The 26,420-nt window shown below is 33.7% G+C and overlaps 3 protein-coding genes across 3 annotated transcripts; 1 reads left to right on the top strand and 2 right to left on the bottom strand.

The window, feature by feature from the left end:
- Positions 1-1,637: 1,637 nt before the first annotated feature.
- LOC129905843 (probable salivary secreted peptide) lies at positions 1,638-2,205 on the top strand. The gene is made up of 2 exons (XM_055981451.1): positions 1,638-1,924; positions 1,992-2,205. Exons 1-2 carry the CDS (start codon positions 1,742-1,744, stop codon positions 2,157-2,159), a joined length of 351 nt encoding a protein of 116 aa, XP_055837426.1. The 5' UTR covers positions 1,638-1,741; the 3' UTR covers positions 2,160-2,205.
- Positions 2,206-2,797: 592 nt separating this feature from the next.
- On the bottom strand, positions 2,798-4,495 carry LOC129905606 (venom serine carboxypeptidase-like). Its single transcript, XM_055981134.1, has 2 exons — positions 4,362-4,495; positions 2,798-4,299 (listed from the first exon to the last, which is right to left on the bottom strand). The coding sequence occupies exon 2, from the start codon at positions 4,275-4,277 to the stop codon at positions 2,832-2,834; it is 1,446 nt and encodes a 481-aa protein (XP_055837109.1). The 5' UTR covers positions 4,278-4,299; positions 4,362-4,495; the 3' UTR covers positions 2,798-2,831.
- An 8,484-nt stretch (positions 4,496-12,979) lies between these two features.
- LOC129921484 (zinc finger Ran-binding domain-containing protein 2) lies at positions 12,980-25,734 on the bottom strand. Its single transcript, XM_056003325.1, has 3 exons — positions 25,472-25,734; positions 24,883-25,214; positions 12,980-13,980 (listed from the first exon to the last, which is right to left on the bottom strand). The coding sequence occupies exons 1-3, from the start codon at positions 25,564-25,566 to the stop codon at positions 13,181-13,183; spliced, it is 1,227 nt and encodes a 408-aa protein (XP_055859300.1). The 5' UTR covers positions 25,567-25,734; the 3' UTR covers positions 12,980-13,180.
- Between the last annotated feature and the right edge of the window lie 686 nt (positions 25,735-26,420).

Genomic DNA, 26,420 nt, shown 5'->3' with positions numbered 1-26,420 from the left:
GCCGAACAAGAAACTAGTTTAGCGGGTGGAAAACATTCCACGTGAAACTCACAATAGGGCTGATTGTGTATCTCTTTCGACAAAGATGTTTGCTTGAATTATGAACTTGTTTGAGAGAAAAGTTTTTCGGGCGATTTTTGGTCCCTTATGCATTGATGTTGATTGGAAAAGAAGATAGAACATCGGACTGTACGGCTTTTGCAAGGGCATGAACATAGTCAAGATACTTAAAGTGCGATGCACCGAGAAGTGACGTACACAAGAAGTGAAAATGATACCCAATTTTCAAAATTGGCTCTTTATGCCAAAAGAATGAGCTTAAGCTCTATGTGACTTGAGTTATATCTAAAAAAAAAATGACATATATCTCAAGTCTCAAGAAAATGTACTGAAGAGTGAGATGAGAGCTTAAGATCATTTTTATTTTCGTTTTTTTTTCACTCACTTCCTTCGGAACTATTTATCAACTGGGTAACAAAAAAGAACTGATGCTACGTTCTCGCCTAATTGTCTCCCAAAATTGTAAACCAGACATCATTTCAGTTTTTGAAATCAGTATCAAAATGATACAAGCAATGCAATCTAAATAAGAAACTCTATTTACCCAACCAGGTGTTTCGATTTAGGTGAAAAGAATCTTGAAAATTTTGTACAAACACTAATTTGTTTTTGTTTTGATAATAAATATTTTGTATTTGTAATAGAAAAAGATTGTGGTGCTGTAATGTAGACACTAACTTGAGTTGAATCACTCTTATAAAGTAGGTATGACTTATCTAAATTGATTGATTTTGAAAATACTTTAAATGAAAACTGAACAGACAATAGCATGAATCACTTCAAATTTCAAGTTTTGATATCTTGAGATACATTGTGTTCTTTATTTTTAAGAAATGTGAAACATTTGCGTATTTAAAATAAGCACATAAAATAAATGTATTGAAAAAGTGCTTTTAAGAAAGAGAAAAGCCGTTATACTAAAATTGTTTCTACTGAAGTTTTCATATTGAATAGAAAAGATTAGAATGTAATAGAATAGAAAATTTACCATTAGTAATTACAATTAATTGTTATAGATACAATTTGGTCTTAGTTTGAAACCGTTTGATACAAGCCCAATAAATAACAGTTATATCAGTACACGTACTGAACCGGGGGCATTAACAGTACCAAAATTCATCAGTTAGTACATCATTCTTTCGATTTTAATAAATTCGGAGAAAAGTATAGTTAGAGAATTTCAATGTCTAAAAATGATTTTAAATTTTATTCCATAAAATGACCGAAAAAGATTTATTAAGTCAGTTTTATTTCATAAAATTGAAAGCAATTTTGTTGAAAATATTAATTTATTTGAACGAAATTCTTTTTCTTCTTTGGTATTAAATAATTTTTTTAAAAACAATTTTAAACTGAAAAGTTCCATTTCTTTGGGAAAGAATTGAATTTAGAATTTAATGTTCTAAAAATGCTGTTTTAACGTTCCCCCTAGTCTTTAACGAATTTAAGATAATGAGAGAGTGTCTGATAAGATAAAAAGACACCAACATTACAAATTAAAAAAAAAAAATAATAATAATCAATTCACATCTGGAGTGGTTGCATTCTGGATATTGTCAATTCAAATAAAAGCAAGATCTCTCATTCACAAAACCAGTAGTAATTCGAAAACAACCAGTTTGTTCTTCTTTTTGTTTTGAAATTTTGTGACAAAAGAAAAGCTTAAAAAACTAAATACATCATGAAATACTTGGGAGTAATGGCATTCATTGCAGTAACTGCAACACTTTTGGCCGTCTCAGAGGGTACCAATTCAACTTGGGGTGTTGTTGGTCCCAGAGATATCCTGCTGCATCGTGAAATCGTTTCATTAGATTGGAAACTGTTCCGTGTTGTAACTCGTGATGTAGAATTCTATCCAAGAGTAAGTCGATTCGTTAAATAAATTAAATTTTAGTATCAAGTTTTTAATTTATTGACTTAAAAATTAGAATACTACCCGCACCATTACCGCTGTTAAAGCTTTTGACATCACCAAAGGCAGCTCTGGCAACGCATTGTTGAAACGCGGAGGACCTGGCTTCCGTAATGCTACAATTCACCTTAAGTCTCAACGTGGTCGCAGCTTGCATATGGCCGTTGAAATTATTGGCCATTAATTCAACTGGATTTTGAAAATTTGAATAAAAAAAACTTAAAACTGAAGATTATTGTATTTCAATTAAAACAAAATACAAAACTGGGTCGCACGAACTTGCTCTTAGGGTTCAAGTTGCTAAAGTTTTTAAGAGTATTTCGTCGCTTCAAAACCAAAGTGTCAAAATTAAGCGATTTTGAGTTAAGTATACAGAAAAAACCACAAAACATTTAGCTGTTTTCTGGTCAAAATGCCATTAAAATACTTCTTAATCTGAAGGTCGTTTTACATTTAGGTACCATCCCTGTTAATAAACAAAATTATTGGTTTTATTTCAATGCAAAACGACACTTTCAAGCATTACTGCAAAAATATCACAAGAATAGAAATTATTTTTATGCAAAACGACACAAGTCCCTCAATTTTTTTGTTTTTTAAGAGATTTAAAAAAAAATGCATTAAACCGAATGCATTACTTGATGTACCTATATCGCAAGTACAAAATGATTCTCTAAAATCTTTAAAGATAAAAGCCTTTAAGAAAATTAAAAGCTCTCCGAAGCTTCCATTAATTCTAAGGAATTCAGAAATAAAGAAAAAAACAGAAAAAAAAGTCAAAAACAATTATTTTTATGACAAAAAGTTAAACAAAAACTCTTGCAATTTTTTATTTCTGAGAGATTCTTCTTCTCTTTCAATTATTTGTCTCTGTAAAATTACTAATCAAATCAAAGACCCATTTGGGTTGATCCATTGGTGCCATATGGCCAGCATCACGAACTAGCAACTCAGTCAGTGAACCAGCTTCTTTTTTATAACCAGCAATTTCTCCATCCACCCACCAGATGGCACGCTTAGCTTCCTTATATTTCTCAGCTGCATTAAATTTCAATTTTTGTAAATAATTCATAGTCAACGGATAGGCTACAATAATATCCAATTGGCCATTGTAAATCCAAACTTTGTATTTTTCATCAGCATTCAATATATCAGCTACCCAAGTAGCAACGCTATCCATTACATCTGCTTTCAAATACTCCTCAACCTTATTCTCACCTTCTAGATCGTGGAATGTTTTATTACCAACATGAATGGCTCGTCTGGTTAAAGCTGATTGCAAGAATTCTCCCATAAATGCATCTGAAGTGTCAGGTTTGGTTGATAAATAATTGAAATATTGATCGTAACCGGTGAGATTGCGGAATAGTGACCCGTACGAAGACTCATCCATGTTAATGAGACTATCAAACACATCAAAGGCACAATTCATGTCGTGCTTGTGGATGCAATCGATGCCTTTCTTTTCGGCAGCTTGGAATTCATCCCTGCCATTTGAGTCAATCAAACCCAATTGGTAGAGATAGTCTCCGTAATTCATTTGGTGTTCTGGATCAGAGAGACCATTCCCAATGGCCATGCCTTTTAAGGGTATCTTTACATCGTTAGGGCCAGATTTTTTCTGGGCATGATGAGTGTAATAAGCTAAGGCGGGAACATACTTCCCGCCATATGATTCCCCAGTTACATAAAAACCTTTGGTCTTTGAAAAATCAAACAACATAAAAAGTTGTTTCATGGCTTCATAAAGATTATGACCAACTTGTTTTTCATTTCGAGAATAGCCAGCCTCATCATCGGCAAAACTAAACCCTGTTCCTACGGGATTATCAATGTAAATCAAATTCAATTTTCGACTCCATCGGAAATCTCTTTTTTTCAATTTTTCCCCATCAAATTGGAATGGACCATTTTCAGTGAATAAGCCGAACAAAGAAGATGCACCTGGTCCACCTTGCAACCAGAGAACAACTGGAGCATGGATAGGATCGACCTCAGCAGGGAAATACCAAAAGAACAAATTAGAATTGTAATGTTTATCAACAGTTAGATAACCAGAATAGCTTTCTACTTGTTGAAATTGATTTCCTTTAACTGCAGCTAATTTTCGAGCTTCTGTTGTTTTGTTTGTCATAATGTAGGGAGTTAAGAAAAGCGGTTCGCCGGGGTCACCGTCATCGTGATAAGCCTTGAACCTGGGATATGGATTGATGAACGATTTGCGATAAGACTTCTCAGATGTTATTGACGAAATATGCAGGAATGTGAATAGCAAAATTGCAAAGGCTTTTGAATAATGCATCACTATGCGCAAATTATAATACCTTGAGTAATAAGTTAAATGAATTATTTATTAATATATAAAACAAAAAAAAATAGGATTTACCGTTCTAAATAATTGTTATTAAAAGCACTTTGTAGAACGAGCGTTAAAGACTGGCTTTTGTAATCAAATCATCCGCTCCGCATGAAACTTCTCAAAAAATAGGGATGGGAAAAACCGACCGGTTTAAACCGGCTTTGGCTTTTTTCCCCTTTCGGTCTAAACCGGTTTTTGCAAAAAAAAAAGACCGAAAAAACGACTGAAAAAAATACAGCGAGGCAAAAAACTGAAAACCCTCAAAACTTTCATTCACTGCTTCAACTAACCACACAATTATAATATCATTCATATTCAGCTCAAAACTTCCTTCAAAACTCCTATTAAGGGTGAGTTAAGAGCTCTTATAACAAAATCAAACTAAAAAAAAGCTTAGGGATTTTCTTCGAAAAAAATTACATTAAATTTTTTTTTTGACTGTCATATCGTGGGCACAAAGCCAAAACCACGAATCTGCAAAATAAAATTGTAGTTTTGAGAAAAACGGCTTCAAAGTTTTGGAAAAACATGCAATCTTATGGAAACTCGTGAAACAAAAAATGATATTTTAGGCTTCTAGGCAACAGATGGAGGAGTGGGATTGACGCAGTGAATAGAGGGACCGATAACAAGTAAAATAACACATTAAAGTCAAAATGTCCAAAAATGCAGATTAGCGGTTTTGGCGTTGTGCCGACGATATCAAGTAAAAAAAAAACACCGGGTTTTTGACCCGATTTAAAACCGGCCGGTTTGACCAAAACGAAACAAACCGGAAAAACCGAAAACCGGTTTTTGTACTAACAACCGCCATCCCTACAAAAAAATAATTTATGTTCGTTCAGTTATCAGTAATTCCAGAACTATCAGAACACATTTTATTTCCACTACGTTTATATGAGCGGGCTCAGAGATTCAATTATCCGGAGGTATCTATATCGCGATTCAATCTTTCAGTTCAATCAATGAGGAGATATAACAAAAGCCATGTTTTATTGGTAACTCAGTACTTAACTCAGTAAAATAAGGATATATACATTTTTTGTTTGTTGGTTTACAGAGAAATGTTTTTTCTTACAGAGAGTTTTATTAGAAATGTTTAATCTTGTATTCTCTACTACTTTAAGGGCCAATTTATTGAGCCTCCATTAAATTTTGAAATTTATCGTTTTAGTTAACAGCGTTGTTAACTATTGACGCCTTTAAGTATACATCATTAAAAAATTCATTTAATTCACTCTACTTTAGATAAAGTCTTTACTTTTAATGGAAACTTTAAATTTAAAACTCCATTAAAAATATCCTAGGGATTTTTTAGTTTTTGAAAAATAAAACTGTCAAAAGCAGAAATTTGTCAAATCAAATTTGTTTGAATTTGAAGATTTTAATTAAAAACAATATATGAAAAAAACATAAAAACTAAGGCGCGTATTTTTTTGGAGCTGAAAACACAAGACGAAATCCCACAGACAAGAGTCGCGATATACAAAAGTGTTCTGAAATGTTCTGAGATGATTATATAATGCAGCACCTCAACCCTGATTGGTTTCACTAGTAGTTTTTTGTTTTTAAGTGGAGAAGATAAATCTAGGAGATCTAGTTCTATATGTGCCTTTCTGAGCTAAGAAATGCATTTTCTTAGAATTTTCTTCTATTAAAAATCTAAAATGAAGTGTTGTCTCTCCCCTCTAAAATATCAATGAAAGAATTTCTGATGAGTTGCAGTCATTTTATATATGCATTACTTATTTATGGAATAAATACATTTACATACATACATATGTACCTACAAAAAATTCGCGTCTGGACTTTATTCATAATTGTTTTGTTGTTTTAATATGTTTTAATAATTCTTGACGTTTTTCAAATAAATTAATAAAATTAAACAATAAAGAAATGACATTTGACTCTAATGGAGAGTGAATAAATAGAAATCCTGTTTTAAACCTCAATTTGCTCTAAAAATCCCTCTTAAAAGGTCGAATTTGGCGTTTTAACTAAAAGGGCTTTAAAATTTAATGCTCAATTAATTAATGATGTGAAACTTCAAAAAAATCCTTAAAAGAGACTGAATTAAACGAATTTTGTTTTTAAATTTAAAATTCCCATTTTTAATGGAGATTTAAGTTTAATGGAGAGTCAATAAATTGGGCCTAAGACTAGTAATCATGGGATTTTCCTTAACTACTTTGATAACTCGACAATCATCAAATAGAATATTTATGGGTTTTCTCCTCAGAGGATATAATATATGGAGTGCTTGTGCTGTTAGTTCCGTGAAGCTTTTATAGAGGGCTCTAGTTTCTTTAAGTTTTTCGATGAGTGCATGCCTCCATTTTATTTTTATTTGATGGCTGTCATCAACAAGCGTGTTTATTTACAGCTGCGGAACCGGACTCACATTGAAAAACGAAGGCAGCGACCCCTATCCATACATATTAGGGTGGGTCAAAAAAAAATCGAAATTCGTTTTTTTGATTTGGTACCTCGAAAACTCGATTGCTAGACACCTCTAGAATATACTCACCAAATATGAGCTCTTTATCTTAATGGGAAGGTCCTCCGCTTTTCAATTTTCCATTTTTACATCAAGCTTCTACTAAAAAAAAAATAATTTTTTTATTAATTGACTTTTTAGCCAATTTTTTTACATATTCTTGTAGAAAATTGAACGCTCTACAAAAAAGGTTAAATACACTTTTTTGAATTATCTAACCGTTTAGTAGATATTTGAGGTCCAAAAATCGAGAAAATCTTTAAAAATTCGTTTTTTGTTCTTAATTTTGTAACAAATTGAAAAATTATATTAATCAAAAGCGCATGACATATTCTTGTAGGAAACAGATTGCTCCACAAAAAAGGTCTTATTAACTTTTTTTTATTAATCTAACCATTTGAAAGATATTCGAGGACAAAGTTAAACAAAAATATAAAAACTTTTTTTACTTTTCAAAATTTTCTACTTCACTGAAAAGTCATTTTTATTAAATTACAGTACCTTGCCATATTATTAGGCCCAAGCGAAAAAAATACAATTTTTCGGTTCAGTTTTTGCTCAGTTTTTAAAGTTTTTGTCGAAATATCTTGAATTTTTTTTGTCCCATTTACTTGCACATATCATAGATACGGATTGACTTGAAAAAAGTTTAAAATTCATACTTTTTGAAAAAAAATTACGTACAAAAGGGGATAAGCTCCAAAAAACGTACCCTATGGAATTCACGCCCGGATAATTACCAGACCGGTCCAATACTTCATTTCTTGTACCGAGGAATAACGTGACATTCTTAACTTTATGACAAGGATCGTAACTTGCATAAATATAGAAGCCCTGATCGTCTGGAAAGTAAAACATGTTCTTAGATTTGGGGTAGTTTTTTTCTTTTTTATAAGACCAGACGAGCACAGCTATTCAAAGTACATTATTCCAATAAAAAAAACATCCTCTTGTCATTATTGGCTGTTGTACTATCTCAGGGAAAGGATAAGGTTCTTTTTATATTGTGGAAAACGCCATAACTCCAGACCAACACAAAAAGGAGCTTGGGAACGTTTTGATTCTACGATTTCGGAATAGGCTAAAGGCTCGAAGCTGCTTTATTTATGCAAGTTGCGGTCCTTGTCATAAAGTTAAGAATGTCACGTTATTGCTCGGTACAAGAAATTGAGTATTGGACCGGTCTGGTAATTATCCGGGCGTGAATTCCATAGGGTACGTTTTTTGGAGCTTATCCCCTTTTGTACGTTATTTTTTTCAAAAAGTATGAATTTTTAAACTTTTTTCAAGTCAATCCGTATCTACATGATATGTGCAAGTAAATGGGACAAAAAAAATTCAAGATATTTCGACAAAAACTTTAAAAACTGAGCAAAAACTGAACCGAAAAATTGTATTTTTTTCGCTTGGGCCTAATAATATGGCAAGGTACTGTAGTAAGATGGATTATTGTAAGGGCTTAAATGGTCTACAAAAAAGTCCTTGGCATCAAATTGGTTGCTTTAACCGTTTAAAAGATATTCGCATCCAAACCAATACCCACTGATTTCAATAGTTTTCTTATGGTCCCTATGCATTGCGACTTGGATGCGAATATCTTCTAAACGGTTAAACGGAATATATTTTAATAAAGTTTGATTTATTAAGGGCCATTTTTTTCACTCGGAGTTGAACATAACTTGAGAATTTTTATCCTCAACTCCCGAATTCGGTTTTATTCGCGTTTTATGACGTTTTTAACTTTCGATTTTAAACTCGAGAGTTGATCAACTTCCAGTTTTCTCAACTTCCCTAAAAAGAAGAAGTTTGCCGACCAAACTTGAGAGTTTGCTTCAGATTTTTTTGTTGGCAATTATTGAGTCTACGAATTAATATTCCAAAGCAAACAAAAATCGAAAAAGCAAACAAAAATCGAAAAATTAAACACAAAAAAGAATACAAATATGCTATGGGTATGACAAATTTTAATTTAAATAATTGACAGTTTTTGTTTCATATCCCAGGGATAGTTTTCAAACTTGAAGTTGACCAACTTTAGATCTTCACCTAGAGAGTTGAGAAAATAATTAGTGAATAAAAAGAAATTACAACTTGCGTTTGAACTCTCGAGTTAAAGTCAACTCCCAAGTTGGCAAACTCGAGAGTTTGCTTCAAGTTCAGCAATAGTGAAAAAAAATGGCCCTAAGGGCCATTTTTTTCACTCGGAGTTGAACATAACTTGAGAATTTTTATATTATAATTTTCCATTTCGAAAATCCATAATTTTTTTAGCTAGAGTTTTATCACTTATAATGAAATTTTTGTCACTGCGTGTTTTTTAGACTATAGTCTAGGGTGTCCCTTATATTGCAAATGGCTGAATTTAAATACGCATACGGGCTCAAAAGTTTCGCAATAAATAAAAAAAAATATTCCCAAAGTTTCAAGTCCCTATCTCAATGCTAAGTGGACGCGACTTAATTTTTAATATTTCCATACAAAATATCGATAAATTACAGGTAGTTTTGAAGTGGTTTACTCAAAAATTCGGTAAAACTGTAAAAGTTGATAGAAAATTTTGAAAATTTGCAAATATCTTCAGCACTATAAGGAGTGTACGAAAAAAATATTTAAAAATATTTTTCTTTTGTAAACAATGCTTAGTAAGTAAAACATAAGCGCAAATATCATAAGAACAGTGATATTAACGGTTACCTACTTTTTACTGACTCAGCAATTTTTTCGTACACTCCTTATAGTGCTGAAGATATTTGCAAATTTTCAAAATTTTCTATCAACTTTTACAGTTTTACCGAATTTTTGAGTAAACCACTTCAAAACTACCTGTAATTTATCGATATTTTGTATGGAAATATTAAAAATTAAGTCGCGTCCACTTAGCATTGAGATAGGGACTTGAAACTTTGGGAATATTTTTTTTTATTTATTGCGAAACTTTTGAGCCCGTATGCGTATTTAAATTCAGCCATTTGCAAAATAAGGGACACCCTACTATAGTCTCTCAGTAAAATATGACAATTGAAAAAAAAAATTGTCTGAAACATTGATTAAGGTTATGGCTAACTTCTCAGCTTCAAAGAATGAGAATTGAAGCTTTGTGATTCAAATAAATTTGTAAATATTGCAGTGCGTACTCTTTTTCGTCCAGCCGAAAATAGACTCTATTAAGAACTTTAATTATTTTCTTTCTCGTTTCAAGCATTTTTTTTTACAAAAGCGTATAAGGGTAGTGATAGACTTTCTAATTCACTACTAAAGAATAGTTTATTGATGACTTGGGGGCGAGAATAGCATAAATGTGAAAGTTCGAATATTTCGTACTTTATTTTGTCCAATACTGTAAATTCATTTATTGTTTTTGGAAATATCTAACCTATAAGATAATTTAAAATATGTAATTTTTCTCTTATGTACTTACAAGATCTGGTTCCGGCTTGCGAATAATAGACCTTTTTCATTCCATTTCCAATGTTTTCATCGCAGGAGAGCCCCCTTCATGAGTTGACTTATCGTGAGACACCTTTTCAATATGCAAATTTTGTTTATATTCAGCTTAATTTACATAGATATTTTGTATATCAAGCAAGATTATAATTCTTAACCATTAAAACTGGAAACGTTTTTGAACATAGCCAGTCTGTTTTTTACTGATCAAACTTTGTCCGCATTCGAAATGTTTGAGAAATTCCAATTTTTTTCTCATTGGCTGGAATTTTGCAAACATCTCTTATTTGTCCGCGTTCATTTGGTTATATACGATTGTTTAAACTTTTTACTTTTTTTCATTAAGTTTCGAATATATATTTTGCGATTTGTGTCCGCCATTCTACCAAGCTGACAAAAATCGGGCGTTATATTTAATTGAATTAATTAATTTTTTTTTGTACGATTTTTAATTTAATTTTGTTTTTTTATTTTTTACTTCTAAAAAGGAAGTACATACCATATTTTTTTTGGATTTATATCTACAAATTACACGGTGTAACACTCAAAATATTCGCGGGCGGAGATCTATCAGGTTTTGTAGAGCTAGTCGCACTGAATACGAAACGGTATTTGAAAATCCCCTAACACCCCCAAAATCTGGAGTTACGGGCAAAAAACGGTTTTTTGGGCCTTCACCCATTGAAAAAATTCTAGCTTCGACTATTTTTTACCCATTTTCGATTTTTTTATAGTTTCTGATAGAAGATAAATATACCTTTTTAACAATGTATAAAACATGTAACTCGGTTAAACCACTTAGAATTTATAAGATGTCAAAGTTCAAAAATTCAATTTTTTTTGTCATTTACCCAACTTCGGCATCAATTTAAAGTATATGTTTTCAAAACAACATGCTATTTAAAAAATATATTCTAAAACTATATCTATTTCCCAATTGATCGATGTATTTTTTATGAAAATCACTTCAAAATTGGCATAGAAAAAAAAAATTTCCAATTTCAACCCAGATACAGAAATTCGAACTTTTAGGTATAGAACAAAAATGTTGTTTCGGCACTTAGTAGGATAAGTTGGACGCCAGGATTTGATGAAGGGTTTTTGTAGAGGAGCTCAATACAAACATTTTTTTTCTTTAAGAGGGGGGTCTATCTCCCCCCGTTTAGGTGGGAGGGGCATTTTTCTAAAAAAAATTATCAAAATAAAAAAAAATTATTAAAAAACAACGGCAACACTTACAGTAATAAATGATACCATTTCCAAAAGGCAAAATTGTGCATTTGATTTTAATTTTTAAATCAATATAATATAACCAATAGTTTTTGAAATAATCCATTTCAAAGTTAAAAATAGGGGAAAAAAATTTTTTTAAACTCATTTTATACTATTTTTGTCCAGACTGCGAATTTTAGTAAAAAAAATTACTCACAAAGAAAACTGCCTCAATTGATTCCTTATCGAACCGTGAAAACTATATGTTTCTATGTCTTCTAGTTTTTGGAAAAATTGAAAAATTATTTTATCAGATTTTTCTTTTTTCAAAATATTTTTTGTTTTTATTTTTCAATTTTCTCAAAAACTAGAAGACATAGAAACATATAGTTTTCACTGTTCGATAAGGAATTAATTGAGGCAGTTTTCTGTTCAAGTAATTTATTTACTAAAATTCACAGTCTGGACAAAAATAGTATAAAATGAGTTTTCAAAAATTTTTTTTCCCCTATTTTTAACTTTGAAATCGATTATTTCAAAAACTATTGGTAATATTATATTGATTTAGAAATTAGAATCAAATTCACAATTTTGCCTTTTGGAAATGGTATCACTTATTACTGTAAGTGTTGCCGTTGTTTTTTAATAATTTTTTTTTATTTTGATAATTTTTTTTTAGAAAAATTCCCCTCCCACCTAAACCTCTTAAAGAAAAAAAGCGTTTGTATTGAGCTCCTCTACAAAAAACCTTCATCAAATCCTGGCGTCCAACTTATCCTTCTACGTGCCGAAACAACATTTTTGTTCTATACCTAAAAGTTCGAATTTCTGTATCTGGGTTGAAATCGAAAAATTTTTTTTTCTAAGCCAATTTTGAAGTGATTTTCATAAAAAATACATCGATCAATTGGGAAATAGATATAGTTTTAGAATATATTTTTTAAATAGCATGTTGTTTTGAAAACATATACTTTAAATTGATGCCGAAGTTGGGCAAATGACAAAAAAAATTGAATTTTTGAACTTTAACATCTTATAAATTCTAAGTGGTTTAACCGAGTTACATGTTTTATACATTGTTAAAAAGGTATATTTATCTTCTATCAGAAACTATACAAAAATCGAAAATGGGTAAAAAATAGTCGAAGCTAGAATTTTTTCAATGGGTGAAGGTCCAAAAAACCGTTTTTTGCCCGTAACTCCAGATTTTGGGGGTGTTAGGGGATTTTCAAATACCGTTTCGTATTCAGTGCGACTAGCTCTACAAAACCTGATAGGTCTCCGCCCGCGTATATTTTAAAACCTCATTTTTGTAACACCGTGTTATTATACTTTTTCTTATTTCCTAAACATAAAACATACGTTGAGGAGGATTTTTGGTAATTTTTTTTTTTTTTTTTTTGTTTTAAATATCTTTTTAAGTAACAACAATAAATTATGAAAAAAAAATGAAAATTAAAAAAATAAAATCAAAAAGAAAAAAAGTTAAAACTACAAAGAAAAGAGAACTCAAAAAACAATTCATCTACCGTGCATTTGCTTATTTTTATATATAAGAAATATTGGAAAAAAGGATGAAAAAATGGCTCTAAAAATTCAAATCCGTTACATATTATACGTATAAATAGATTAAAACACCAGCGCAAAAACATTATTAATTATGTTTGTGTTTAAGCTTAAAAAAAAGAAGTGGCTAACGCCTCTTTTTGTTGGTCGAGTTGCTCCTTGAGCGAGATCGTTTCTTATGGCGCGACGACGAGGTCGTCGAACGAGGCGACCGACTCTCGGCCTCTCTATTTTTATATTTGGTCGAATGCGAAGAATTCGAAATGTTCCTCGAATGAGTGCGAGAACGAGAACCAGATCGAGGAGAACGAGATCGACCACGATGCTGCCGACGATCTTTGGAACGATCAGGTCGATTTTTGGAAGATGTAGTCGACCTGGAACGAGACTTTGAGCTGTGGCGGCGAGATTTACGAGAAGACGTATGAGATCGAGTCTTCGAACGGTCACGTGACGAACGTGACTTGGTCTTTGATTTGGGCGAAGAAGATGACGACGAAGAACTTCCGCCAGAGGTCGAGTGTGATGTGGACGAAGAGGACGAGCTAGAGGATGAGGATGATTTCGATGATGACGACGAACTATGCGACGATCGCGTATTCGATCGTGATCGGGACCGGGTTTTGGTCTCCACTTTGGGTTTGGTATCTTCCTCGTTATCCGATCCCCACAAATCGTATTTGGATAGATCCCCATCGCCATCGTCTTCCTCGTCATCTTCTTCCTCTTCTTCGTCATTGCCAACACCCCCTAAATCGGCATTGGCCCCATTCTTCTCTTTCGATGGTTTATCTGGCACTGATGATGGCTTCTTTCGCTCGTCCTGTTTGCGCTTCTTCCTACGACCGAACTCATCGTATTCGCTGTCTGACTCTTCTCGCTCTTTATACTCCACGACCCCGCGATCATTATAACCCCCACCGTATCCTAAAAACCAAAAAGGAAAACATTTTTCGTATTTAGGTAAAAATCGTGTCAAACAAAATGCAAAAAGACATGACCCTGAAACTAGACCACAGCCGACAAACCAAAATTTTGGCAGCTTATATTTCAGACAAATTAAATAATTATTAATTTTTAAAAATGTGCAAATGTTTATCTCGTGATTGTCTCAATGTGTCTAAATTTTTGGAAATTAAATAAAAGTTTGGCAAGCTCTCCTGGGCAATGCAATTATCCAAATATCATGAAATTTGGTCAAAATACAATTCTACATATGTGTCTTCTGTCACTTTTTTTTTTAAATTCAGCCTACAACTTTTGGCAACTCATAAGAACGCTAATATGAACTTTTTAAAAAATGAGTATTAAGATTTTTTAAATATCTACATGTGTCATTTTTTAGATTTTAATTTTTTTTTATCTTTCGTTAAAAATTTGAAAATTTTGAATTTTTTAAAATATTAGGTCAATATTTTTTTTTTGTTTTTGAATATAAATTGTGTATAAATCTATACCAGAGTTGTAAAAGAATGCAATCTTGTGAACGCAGTCTTTGAAATTCAATTACACAATTCTAAAAAAAGATTGCATGCATTGTCTTGAGACTTGGACTTCAAACTAGACCAATTCTAATGACCGTCGTACACCTAGTGCTTAACGCATTCAACGCAAATTTAAAACCTTAAATTTTAATTGATGGTATTTTCAATTATATTCAAACAACCAGTTTTAGACAGTTGGAGACCGCTGCTGAACGAAATAATTAAAAAGTATACGTAATACGTATTATTTTAATTATTTCGTATACGTATTACGTATAGTGGCGTAGTTTTTTTATAATTCTTCTTCTTCCTTTTTCTCGGCGCTGTTATGATCTCGATGTCGAGGGGATCATAACTATCCCACGTAACTGCTTCACACTAGTGATCCGCCTGTGGGGTTCGCCGGGTTGACCTCAGAAATCGGCGGCAAGCCTCCCGGTTTTGTATTGTTTCATTTCTAAGGCCAACTGAATGCTGGTGGTTTTGCATTTGCTTGTACCAGGAGTTTTTAGGCCTACCTTTCTTTCTATTTCGTGTTGGAACGTTGTATGATATTGCTTTTTTGACGGGGTTCTCAGGATCTCTCCTTTGAACATGGCAATACCAACTGAGTCGGTCGTGTTCAATTTTTTGGGAGATGGTGTTTTTAACATGAAGGCTTCCTCGGATCTTCGTACTTCTAATTCTATCAAGCTTTGTTACTCCTGCTGTCATACGAAGCATCTTCATCTCAGCTGCCGTTAACTTACTCTCATACTTTTTGTACGTTGTCCAACATTGTGAACCGTATGTGAGTGCTGGACGCACAACTGCGGTGTAGAGTCTTCCTTTCAGCTTAGGGGGCATTTTTCGATCACAGAAGATGGCAGAATTTTCCCGCCACTTCATCCACCCTACGCTTACGCGATGTACAAGTACCTTCGTTATTTATCATAGACCCCAGATATTTAAACTTTTCACACTTGGGAAGCACTACACCATTCAAATAAATGTCAGGAATAGGCCTGTGTGGATCAGAAAATGGGCAGCATAGGTATTCTGTCTTTTTCGCGCTTATGCGGTACCCACTACCTTCTAGAACATCCACCCATACATCAAGTGCTCGTTGCAGGGATATCGGGTCTTCACTTATGATGGCTCCATCATCAGCAAAGAATAACTGATGCACTTTTGGGTCCGTCACTTTGCCTTCAAGCAGGTAATCAAGAACGGTAATAAAGAGCAGAGGACTCAAGACGCTTCCCTGGTGTACACCTACTGTGATTTGGAATTCTTCGGTGACTCCAGCTGCACATCTTACTTTAGTTACTGCTCCATCATACATGTCCATAATTATCCGCACATAGGTTTCCGGAACTCCTCGTTGTCTGAGGGCCACCCATATCAGATCTCGTGGTTGTCGATCGAATGCTTTTTCAAAATCAACCAATACCACATGCAAATCCTCCAAGGAATCTCAATGTTTTTCCATAATGATTCTTATACTCTGGATTGCATCTGTGGTTGATTTACCCGCAACAAACCCGCACTGGTCATCAGATAGCCTTATTATTTTTCGCAGTCGGCTACCCAAGACTCGCTCAACGATCTTCATGGTGTGTGACATCAGCTTAATCGAACAGCTTCGAGTATCACCCTTTCCTTTGTATATTGGAAGAAGGTAACTTTCCCTCCATTGATTAGGCATTCGATCACCTCGTATAAGCTTGGAAACAAGAACCATGAGCCATCTAGACCCGATGTCTCCCATCTTTTTCCAAAACTCTGAGGGTATTTCGTCTGGCCCAACAGCTTTTCCCTTTTTGGAGTATTTTACAGCCTCACTAACTTCTTCGACTGTGACATCGGATACTTCGCTTAAGTTAGGTGAAGCTATTGGAAAGTGTAGCCTTGGAAATTGTTCATTTAGAAGTTCGTCACAGTACTGTCGCCACCTATGGAGGATTTCGTCGTTTTCCACAAGTAGTTGGCCTTGAGCATTGTTTATAAACTTCGGCGAACAGATCTCCTGAGCATTTCTTCTTCTTTGAGCGGCTATTTTGAAAATGGTTGCGCCCTTATTCACGTTTTGTCGTAGCTCTTGGCGTAGTTTTTTTATAATTAATTTGTTAAATTCGCGTTGAATGCGTTGAACGCTAGGTGTACGACGGGCATAATTCAGTTTATTTAAAAAATAATACTATGTATTTCAAACATAAATACTTTATTGTAATTAAAAATAAGTCTCAATAAATCTAAATTTGAATTTAACGAAAGATAAAAAAAAAAAAACTAAAATCTAAAAAATGACACAACATGTAGATATTTAAAAAATCTAAATAAACACATTTTTTGTAAAAAAAAATGTTAATTTTAGGGTTCTTATGAGTTGCCAAAAGTTGCAGGCTGAATTTGAAAAAAAGTGACAGAAGACACATTTGGAGAATTGTATTGTAGTAGTAGTAGTAGTAACTTTATTGAGATTTATTTTATACACTTTTCAATATTTTCTTATAAATAATATACAGCACATTTAATTTAAGTTTTGCCGACTTGGTATTGGTCTGGCTACACAAGTAATGAATAACAAAATGAAATACTTTATTGTAGCATAATATGTTTGATGAGAAGAATTTAATCTGACATTTTCTTTTTCTTGATTTTCTATGTGTGCCCACTCAACAAGACACACATTTTGCAGTAAAAAAAAAACTTAACCTAAGAGAGAAAGGTGGATAGAAAGAGGTAGAAGATAACAATGACAAAAATATAAACATGGAAGGAGACACAAGTTGTCTCTGTTTAAAAACACATTTATGAAAAATGTGTGAATAGGTAAGGTAGATACCTTGGATTAAATTAGGAAAAATTCATTTTTGTATATTTGTCACTTTCATTTTTGACAAGCGTAATTGAGTATTAATACGATATTTTTTATAAATTTGTCACCTTTGTTATTTGTTACAAATAATTAGGATATTGAATATTATTATTATTATTTTTTTTTTTTTTAAGTTATGTGGATCGAAAGGAAGAGGAATCCATTCCGACTGATTTATATTTACATATTTGGTTTATACTAGCTAGATTTGTACATTTGAGTTGTTTGTTGTTAATTTAGTTATAGTGTTCTAATGTTAAGGTGTTATTCTTTTTATACATTTTTATTTAGATACATAGGTTTTTATGAGTATATTCATTTCTTAATGGCTAATAAATTTAATTTTAATTTCACAGCACAAGTATAGTCTTATGAATAGAGGAGATTGAGAATATCATATCAAATATGTCAAGTCAGGTACATAAATTTTTCAAGTTGTTACATTTATCAGGTTTACAATACATTGTTTATTCAATAGGTTATAAAAGAAAATGGGACTTCAGCCTCTATAATTAGTTGAGCGAGATTTTTTGTAGAAGGGGGTTAAGAAGAGCTCATCCTCCTCCGAAAGAGCAAAGTCAGGACTAGAATCCTCACAGGAGATACTGATGGGGGAGATGTAGTATCTGTCACTGGTCGAGAAGCCAATGTTCTCATCAAATATACCGCGGAGGACAGGGTTTTCATGGTTTCTTAGCGCAGAAATTCTATTTTTACTAAGAGTTATGAGATAATGAAGTAAAGGCGTAATTTTTGATTCCTCATATAATGTTCGATTGCTGAACCATTTTCCAGATGGTCTTCTATATTTAGAGAGACATTTACGTAATATTTTTCTTTCGAAAATCTGAAGTTCGCTCGCCACAATTGGAGAGATGGAAAACCATGATAAGAAGCCATAAGAGATCAGGGGACGAATTAGGGTTTTGTATATAAGGAGCTTAGTGTTCCTCTCCACCTCTTTGGAGTTAAGCAGATTTTTTAGGATTGCAGCTGCTGCTTTGCAATTTTGAAGGGCATATCTAGCGTGGGGGTTTACTTTAAGTCTTTCGTGAAGTTTTATTCCTAGATATTTAATAGACTGTTTAAGAGGAATGACATTGCCACTTATTGTGAGCTTAAGATGCTTACTCTCCCTCACGGCAAGGTGATGTCCCCTGCCGGAAGCATTTCTGAAGCAGATGAGCTCGCATTTTTTAAAATTTAAATCAATTCCCCATTTTTTGTAATAAGGAATGATTTCATTCAAATGAGTAACAACGTCCTTGAGTGCCTCGTGAGGTCTTTCATGAGGACTAAAGACAATGGTATCATCGGCATATAAAATTGTGTTCGAGTTATTAGAGAGAACTGGAAAGTCAAATAAGAAAAGGTTGAATAAAAATGGGCCCAAAATAGACCCTTGGGGGACTCCGGACAGGATGGGTATTGGAGAAGATTTGTCATTATCAAAGACAACAGAACAGCTGCGATTTGAGAGGAAATTTTTGATAATCTTGATGAGATGTGGGGGAAAGTTAAGAGCATTAAGTTTATAAAGTAGACCGGGGTGCCATACCGAGTCAAAGGCCTTGCTCAGGTCAAGCGCGCAAGCCACAGTACATTTCTGAGAACGCAGGTTGTTTAGGATTTCGTTCTGAATACACAGTAGTGCGTGTTCAGTCGAGTGACCACTCTTAAATCCAAACTGTTGATTTTGGAAAAGGTTAGAATCAGTTAAAAAGTTTTGGAATTTGTTTAGAAGAACTTTTTCAAGTATTTTACCAAGATTTGAAAGTAAGGATATGGGTCTAAAATCTTCAATTTTATTAGATCTGTTATTTTTCCTGATTGGAATAAGATTGGCATCTTTCCACGAAGTGGGGAAGTAACAATTATTAATGCAATTATTAAAAATGGGGGTTAAATGTTTGGACAATGTATTTTTAGTCTTGCGAAGGATAAAATTCGGAATGTTGTCGGGGCCGGAAGATTTTTTGTTTTTAAGTGAAGAAATAATAGATTCAATGGCGTTGGTAGATATGAAGGTAGAATCGGAGGGAGAATCAGATTTATTCAGGGAGGAGAAAAACGTAAGTGTGAAGTTGGAATTCCAAGATGAAAAAGAGCTATTGAAGGTGTTAACTGCTAAGAGGTGTTCAGCATCAGCTTCAGGGGTTTTTGAAGCAAAGAGATTTGAAAAAAAAGTTTTGAAAGCATCGACTTTTTCTGAAGTGGTTGAAAGTAGTCTACCGTCTAGAGTAAGTTCTTGAGAAGAATCCCTTGAAAGGGACTTACGGCCTGTAATTTTGTTTATTGTTTTAAAGACGTTAGCTGATGGCTTAAGGGAATTAAGTTTTTTGCGGAATTGGTCGTTAACTTCAGTTCTAACACGATCTTTAATGATTTTCGAAAGACATCGGATTCTGGCAGATAAATCAATATAATTCTGACTTGAACGGTCCCCAAAATGATGGTAAATTCTTTTTAATTCTCTCTTCCAAACCTTTCTTGACTTAAACAAATTCAGAGTCTCATTGGATATATTGTAGTGGTTCGATTTATACACTTTCTGTTTTCCATACAAAGAAATACATTCAGAGAAAGAATCGGTTACAGAGGAAACAAGAGTGTCAATTTCAACATTTGATAAGTTTCTGTCAGTGGGAGTTTCTAGAGAGTTTAGTTTAAAGTCCAAAGATCTATTAAATTTTGCCCAGTTAGTGTTTTTAAAGCATAAAAATTTTTTGGGGGGTGAGAAAAAGGGAGAAACATTTTGAATTTGGATATTAAGGTAAACTGAGAAGTGGTCAGAAATAGCTTCTAGCGTTAAGCAAGCAAGGTTTGAATTTGGAGATCTAAGGTTTGCAGAAATTAAAAAGAAGTCAATGTGGGATCCAGAACCGGGTCTGGTAGGACCTTCCGCCGCAACAATATCAAAGTCGATAAAATGACCATCAGAAAACCATTTTTCAAAATGAAGGCCGTTTAGATTTGTTCTGGTGTCACCCCAAAGGGGGTGGCGAGAGTTGAAGTCACCACCAATGATCACAAAGTCATAGCCACTGATGCAATCCAAAAGTTCATCAAGGGCAGCAGTAAAATTAGGACCAGAGTCGCAAGGAACATATAGAGAAACCAGGGCCAAAGTTTTGGATATATTGGAAATTGATAAAGGCACAAGTGCAATAGTAGCAGACAAAATATTATTTTGGAATTGTTTTTGGTAAAATTTGAGGGAATTTCGTATAAGAATACCGGTCCCACGACCTGAAATATTGCCGATAAAGTCGTAATCGTTATGAATGTGGGGAATATATCGTTTCTTGAAGCATGTTTCTTGAATGAGAAGAGCAGAGGGTTGAGTATCTGTTAACAGATGCTCAACCTCGATATGTTTGTCTCTTGTGAAAGAGTTGACATTACTAGTTATAATACTGAAATTCATGGGGAGGGGGTAGAAATAGAGGCGAGAAAGAAAATATAGGCTTCAGGCTTCTGGGAAGCCTCAAGATTTGAGTAATGAGCCCAAAACGATTTAATTTTAGTGAAAAGGTCTATAAAAGAAAGACCGAACAATTTTTTGGATTCGTTTAAGAATTCTTTAATCGGATTTGAGTCCGAACTAGTTATTGGGGAAGGGATATGCGGAATTGCTTTCCTGGCTTCCGCGGAGTAGGATAAGCCACCACGAGGCGACAAGTTTACAAGGTTACTAGAACCAGTACCATTTTGAATTTGTTGGGGAGGTTTTAATGTCTCTTTTCGCTTCAAATATTCAGCACGTTTAGGACACCCTTTATAACTTGCAGGATGCCCTGCCGAACCGCATAAAACGCACGAGGCAGTTGAGGATTCATTTTTTTCAAGTTCACACTTGCCTGCTTCGTGATCCTTAAGGCACTTAACACATCTTAGTGCGTAAGCACAGAAAGAGGACACATGCCCAAATCTTTGGCATCTGAAACATTGTTTTGTGCCGGAGCTTCTAACAGCGTCCCAACGGACTTTGTGCCTAAGAATATATTTAATCGATTTTATTTTTGACAGACCCTCCCTGTCCTCAACAGTACACAAAAAGAGATCCAGTGGTATGCCGCTTTCTCTTGACCATTTGGTCTGAAATATTTTTACATCAACATTAACGGAAGGTTCGACTCTAGCTAGATCAGCTTTTACGTCTGAGGGAGTGAAACTCCCCGAAATGCCCTTAAGAACAATTTGAATTTTTCTTTGCTCTTTCGGAGTGAAGGAAAAAGCATCTATATTAGAAGTTTTGAAAAGATCTAATAATTGGCGGTGAAGTCCCAAGTCCTTCACAAATATTTTCATTTTACCATAACCTCTACAATCGAATTTAATATTGTCAAGACAGATATTGTTGTTACTTAATGTGTCCATAATGGACTTAGATGTAATACCTTTAGTAAATATAGGGGGACACCAAGATCCTGTCTCCACCTTCCGATTGTTAGAGTTGTTGACCATGTTGTTGTTGATGATGCCGGCGTTTGAGATGTTTCCAGAAGGAATCGTGGTGCCGTTGGCCAGTAAGTTGGTATTGTGGCTGCTGTTAGTGCCGGTATTGTTGCTGGCCATGTTGTTTGCGTTAATGGGTGCATTGGGTTTTTGAGCGGGAGCTTCCACATCATCATCTGTATCGAGAATTGCATATCTGTTCTCGCGATTAGTGTCGTGAACAGCAATTTTTTTTGAAGATCTAAAAGAAGTCACTTGGTGACGCTTTCTCATAATTTTTGTGAAATTCTCACGGTCGTTAGCCAAGAGTTTTTTCAGTTGAGTTTGTGTTTCCTTCGTGAAAAATTCAGAAGGGCACGCTGCACCGTTAACGGTGCTATTTGGAGTACCAATAACGACGCTGTCGTTGGGCGTTTGAGATTTACTGTTAGAATTAGACGACACTATCTCCGTCTCTTTTACTCCACCTGAGTGGGATATGTCCATCATCTCAGTCAACGATAACCGTTGGTTGTTAATTTGCTGGTCGCCGTACGTCCAAAAGTCGACATTTTGACTAATTCTTAATTTTTCCTGCTCATCAATCATTTGAGAAGGAAGACAAATATGGTTTTTATCTTTTTTGTCAGGAGGAACATTCTCAGATCCCCCATTCGATCCCATGTTGAATACTTTTGTAGCGCTTTTTTAAAATTTTTTTTTTTTTTGTTTAACAGATATCAAATTCACGTCCGAACAGTATGAGTGCACAAACCAGAATCAGAATTGTATTGTATTGTATTGTATTTTGACCAAATTTCATGATATTTGGGAAATTGGATTGACCAGGAGAGCTTGCCAAACTTTTATTTTGATTCCAAAAATTTACATATAGTCAATAATTTTTACTTGCGATATAGGTACTATAGGGCAAGTTTAGGATTCGTAAAAAAAATCGAACTCGAGATAACAATTTTACATGACATTACGATGATGGAGAATGCCAAAAAAGTGGGTCCGGCAATTCTGTCTGTCTGTCTGTCTGTCTGTCTGTAAGAACCTCGAGCTACAGCCTAAACTACTGAAGCGATTTTGTTCAAACTTGGTAGTTAGCAGTTTTTGGTGATTCCCTAGAGGGGAAATTGAAATTTTTTTTTTATGACCAAAACTAACGGTACCTGCCATATAACGGAAATAGAAAAGTTAATTTTTTTCAATAACGGCTCTAACGATTTTGATTAAAATTTTTATGTGTGGTATTACACATAAGAGCCAACTTTTTAAATAAAAAAAATATTTTTTGTACCGTTATTAACGGTACCTGTCATATAACGGTTTTTTTGGTTTCTGAATATCTCGTACAAAATTAACCCGATTTCAACGAAAATTTTTATGCAAAAGCAATTAAATAATAATAATATTAAAATTTTAGAAAATTTTCAAAAAGTGCATTTTTGGATTTTTAAAAAATATTTCAAAATTTTTTTTTGAAAAATCAATTTTTTGAAAACGGGTTGGTGAAAAATTTTGAAATTTCGTTTTTATGTGTAAATTAATTATTTCCTTAAAATGGCATACCAACTTTTTTTTTGAAAAATGTTAGAAATTTTTTATATATAAAAAATTATTTTTTTAAAAAACGGCTCTAACGATTTTGGAAATTTTTTTTCTAAAAATACCTTTTTATGCAAGTAATAAAATGGCATACTTGGTTTTTTGTAAAACATAATTTAAAACGGTGTTTTTGAATAAAAAGCTTTAACATTAGAGTTACTTTTAGCATAAGAGCAAGTACGTGCGACCCCAGTCGTGCATTTTATTTTTTAATGACACATTTAGGGCTAATTTATTGACTCTCCATTAGAGCCAATGGAGGTTTTAAATATGATATGAATTTATTCACTCTCCATTAGTGTTAAATGTCATTTCTGTTATTATTTATTATTTTATTTGAAAAAATTGCGCTTCAAAAGAGCTAAGCAGTCATATAAAGAAAAAACAAAACTGCCCAGGCCCACCGCAGAAATAAACGCCTAAAAATTGGATAAATCTCTTCAAAGAATTTTTGAAATATCTTTCCTAACATTTCTGTAAATTTTGTGATGTGATTTTAATAAAAGTTATATCTGTTGAATCGGTCTACCGCTGATTAAATATCGCTTTTATGCACCTGTATCTATTGCGGATTTTGTTTGTTTATCCAATCTTTTGTCAGCGTCACGCGGGCAATTAAGTTTCATACATATTTATGACATAAATACCCTAATACGTTAGTCGTTTGTTCTAAAACGACACAAAAAACAGTAGCTCTGGGCGCTAAAATTGAGGTTCGAGTAAAGCAATTATCGTTTAATGAGGGAAAAGAGGCGAAGAGTGGAGGGAACTACTAAGTTAAAGTTTTAAATTAATAAAAATTGGCGGTCCTAGAGCAAGTCGTTTTCTTATCGTTATAGACTTATAGCCTGTTTTCATTTCATTAAAAAAAAATAATAAAAGGGATTAATCTACCCTTAATATGTTGAACATAGTACGAGCATTAGGAAAATAGGGAGAGGTTTGAAAGGAGATACCGATACCGATATACATTTGAAATTCTGAGTTTTGAAATGGGATGGAAAAACAGAGGCGGGTAACGCGTTCCTCATTCGTCAAAATTTGTCAAAATCGTAGTTTTTGACAGATTTATTTTTCAAAAAATGAAAAATCCTTAGGATATTTTTAACAGAGTTTTAAATTCAAAGTTTCCATTAAAAGTAAGGACTTTCAACTAAAGAAGAGTGAATTAAATGATTTTTTAATGATGTATACTTAAAGGCATCATTAGTTTAATAACGCTTCTAACTTAAACGATAAATTTCAAAATTTAATGGAAGCTCAATAAATTGGCCCTTAGACAATCACGAGATAAACATTTCCACATTTAAAAAAAAAATTTAATAATTATTTAATTTGTCTGAAATACAAGCTTTTATATGGTTTGTCGGCTGTGGTGTAATTTCAGGGTCATAAAAAAGACGAGAGAAATTGATCCGACATTTTACGACTCACCGGTCCTCTCTTCAACATCACAGAACTTTGGCGCGTTGCACATGTTGCAAGTTTGCCGGCGGGCCCAATTAACATTGGCGCATTTGCTGCATTGCCAGTCCTCGGCGCTGAATAGGCCACGTGACTTCTCGGCAGCTGCCTTTCCTATTTCAGTGCCAAGTTTCTTTTTGGATGAGCCACCACCACCGCCGCCACCGGTGCTAATGGCGGCGGCGGGAGCAGCTGCAGCTGCTCCGCCGCCAGGGACGCTGCCGCTACTAGCGACAACTTCGGGACGCTCTCGCTGGCACTTGTGGCAATGTGTTCGTCTGCCGAAATTCACATTTTTGCACCTTTTTTTGTATACATTTTATAATTTACATAGTTTTTTTTTGAGACAAGTTGAGGGCCAAAAAAATCGTCGATCCACAAAATCGAAACAAATTTCAGAGTGAAGAGAAATGTTTTTGTGTGTGTTTTTGGTTTGGATAAAGATGAGGAAGAAATTATATTTGTTTTTTATTTATTATTTTTATAATTTCTATTGTATTTTGTTTTTTTTTTTTTAAATTGCAAACACTTGGAGTGATTTTTTTACAATTTTTCTTACTCAACATCATCGCAAATCCAATCATTGCCGCCGCCGCCGCCGCCGCCGCTGGAACTGCTATCGGAAACTGCTTTTCCACTCTCGACTATGGACATTTTCGTGCTGCTTCAAGATCACACTTAATGTAAAATGTTTTTATTTTTATCTTATGATTAAATTAAAATGCTAATAAGGAATTTTTTGTGTAAAATTATTGGAAAAAATTTATAAAACGTTTTCAAGTTTTTTCTTCTTTTTTTTTTTTTGGTAAATTGACTTTTCGACTTTTTTTTTCTACTGCAATGCGCAGAGAGGGTATTTTTTTGTGTTATTTTTTGCTTGGCGGCATGAGAACTGCTAGAATTCATGTAGTTGTCGGTAAGGTGGTAGATTTGTAGTAGATTTTTGCACAAACGGAGGGTTGAAATGGGTTTACATTTTAGAATTAAAAAAAAAAACTTCTTATGTTTCGTTCACATCCGTGTTCAGACCATAGAGCATAGAGGAAGGAATACCTAGAGACGCGACTTCGGTTGGTTTTTCTCTTCCACCCTACAAGCTGCAATGAGAGGAAAAACTCCACAGTGCTTATATGTGGTAGTTTTCCCGGGCATTTTAAATGGCACCAATACATTCAACTGTGGAGTTGAGCTCAAAACAATTAAAAACAATTTAAGTGCTCAGTAGGAAATAAATTCATAAAAAAATAATATAATAAATTCAAAACACGAACCTTTTTTTTTTTATTTCTGTACATATTTATTGAAAGGTGGGTGTCTGGAGTGAGCTATTTGAGCTATTCAAGTTCATGTACAAACCAAAATCATGTTTAAATTCAAAGTTTGTGAGGATATCTACTGGTGCATAGAGGAAGGAATACCTAGAGAGCCGACTCGTACCCCCCTTGCCTAAAACACCCGCAAATTTAATTTCAGATAATTGGTATACATCTCTCTTATTTTTCTCTTGA

The sequence above is a fragment of the Episyrphus balteatus genome, chromosome 1 (assembly GCF_945859705.1).
Source record: "Episyrphus balteatus chromosome 1, idEpiBalt1.1, whole genome shotgun sequence".
Lineage (NCBI taxonomy): Eukaryota > Metazoa > Arthropoda > Insecta > Diptera > Syrphidae > Episyrphus > Episyrphus balteatus.
Note: the sequence above shows the minus strand (reverse complement) of the source record. Positions and strands in the feature narration are given on the sequence as shown.

Bases quoted from the DNA above. Each gene is read 5' to 3' on its own strand.
- LOC129905843 (XM_055981451.1), top strand. From the start codon at position 1,742: ATGAAATACTTGGGAGTAATGGCATTCATTGCAGTAACTGCAACACTT. The intron at 1,925-1,991 runs GTAAGTCGATTC...CTTAAAAATTAG, and splicing joins ATGTAGAATTCTATCCAAGA to AATACTACCCGCACCATTAC.
- LOC129905606 (XM_055981134.1), bottom strand. From the start codon at position 4,277: ATGCATTATTCAAAAGCCTTTGCAATTTTGCTATTCACATTCCTGCAT.
- LOC129921484 (XM_056003325.1), bottom strand. From the start codon at position 25,566: ATGTCCATAGTCGAGAGTGGAAAAGCAGTTTCCGATAGCAGTTCCAGC. The intron at 25,215-25,471 runs GTAAGAAAAATT...ATACAAAAAAAG, and splicing joins TGGATTTGCGATGATGTTGA to GTGCAAAAATGTGAATTTCG. The intron at 13,981-24,882 runs GTGAGTCGTAAA...TTTGGTTTTTAG, and splicing joins TGATGTTGAAGAGAGGACCG to GATACGGTGGGGGTTATAAT.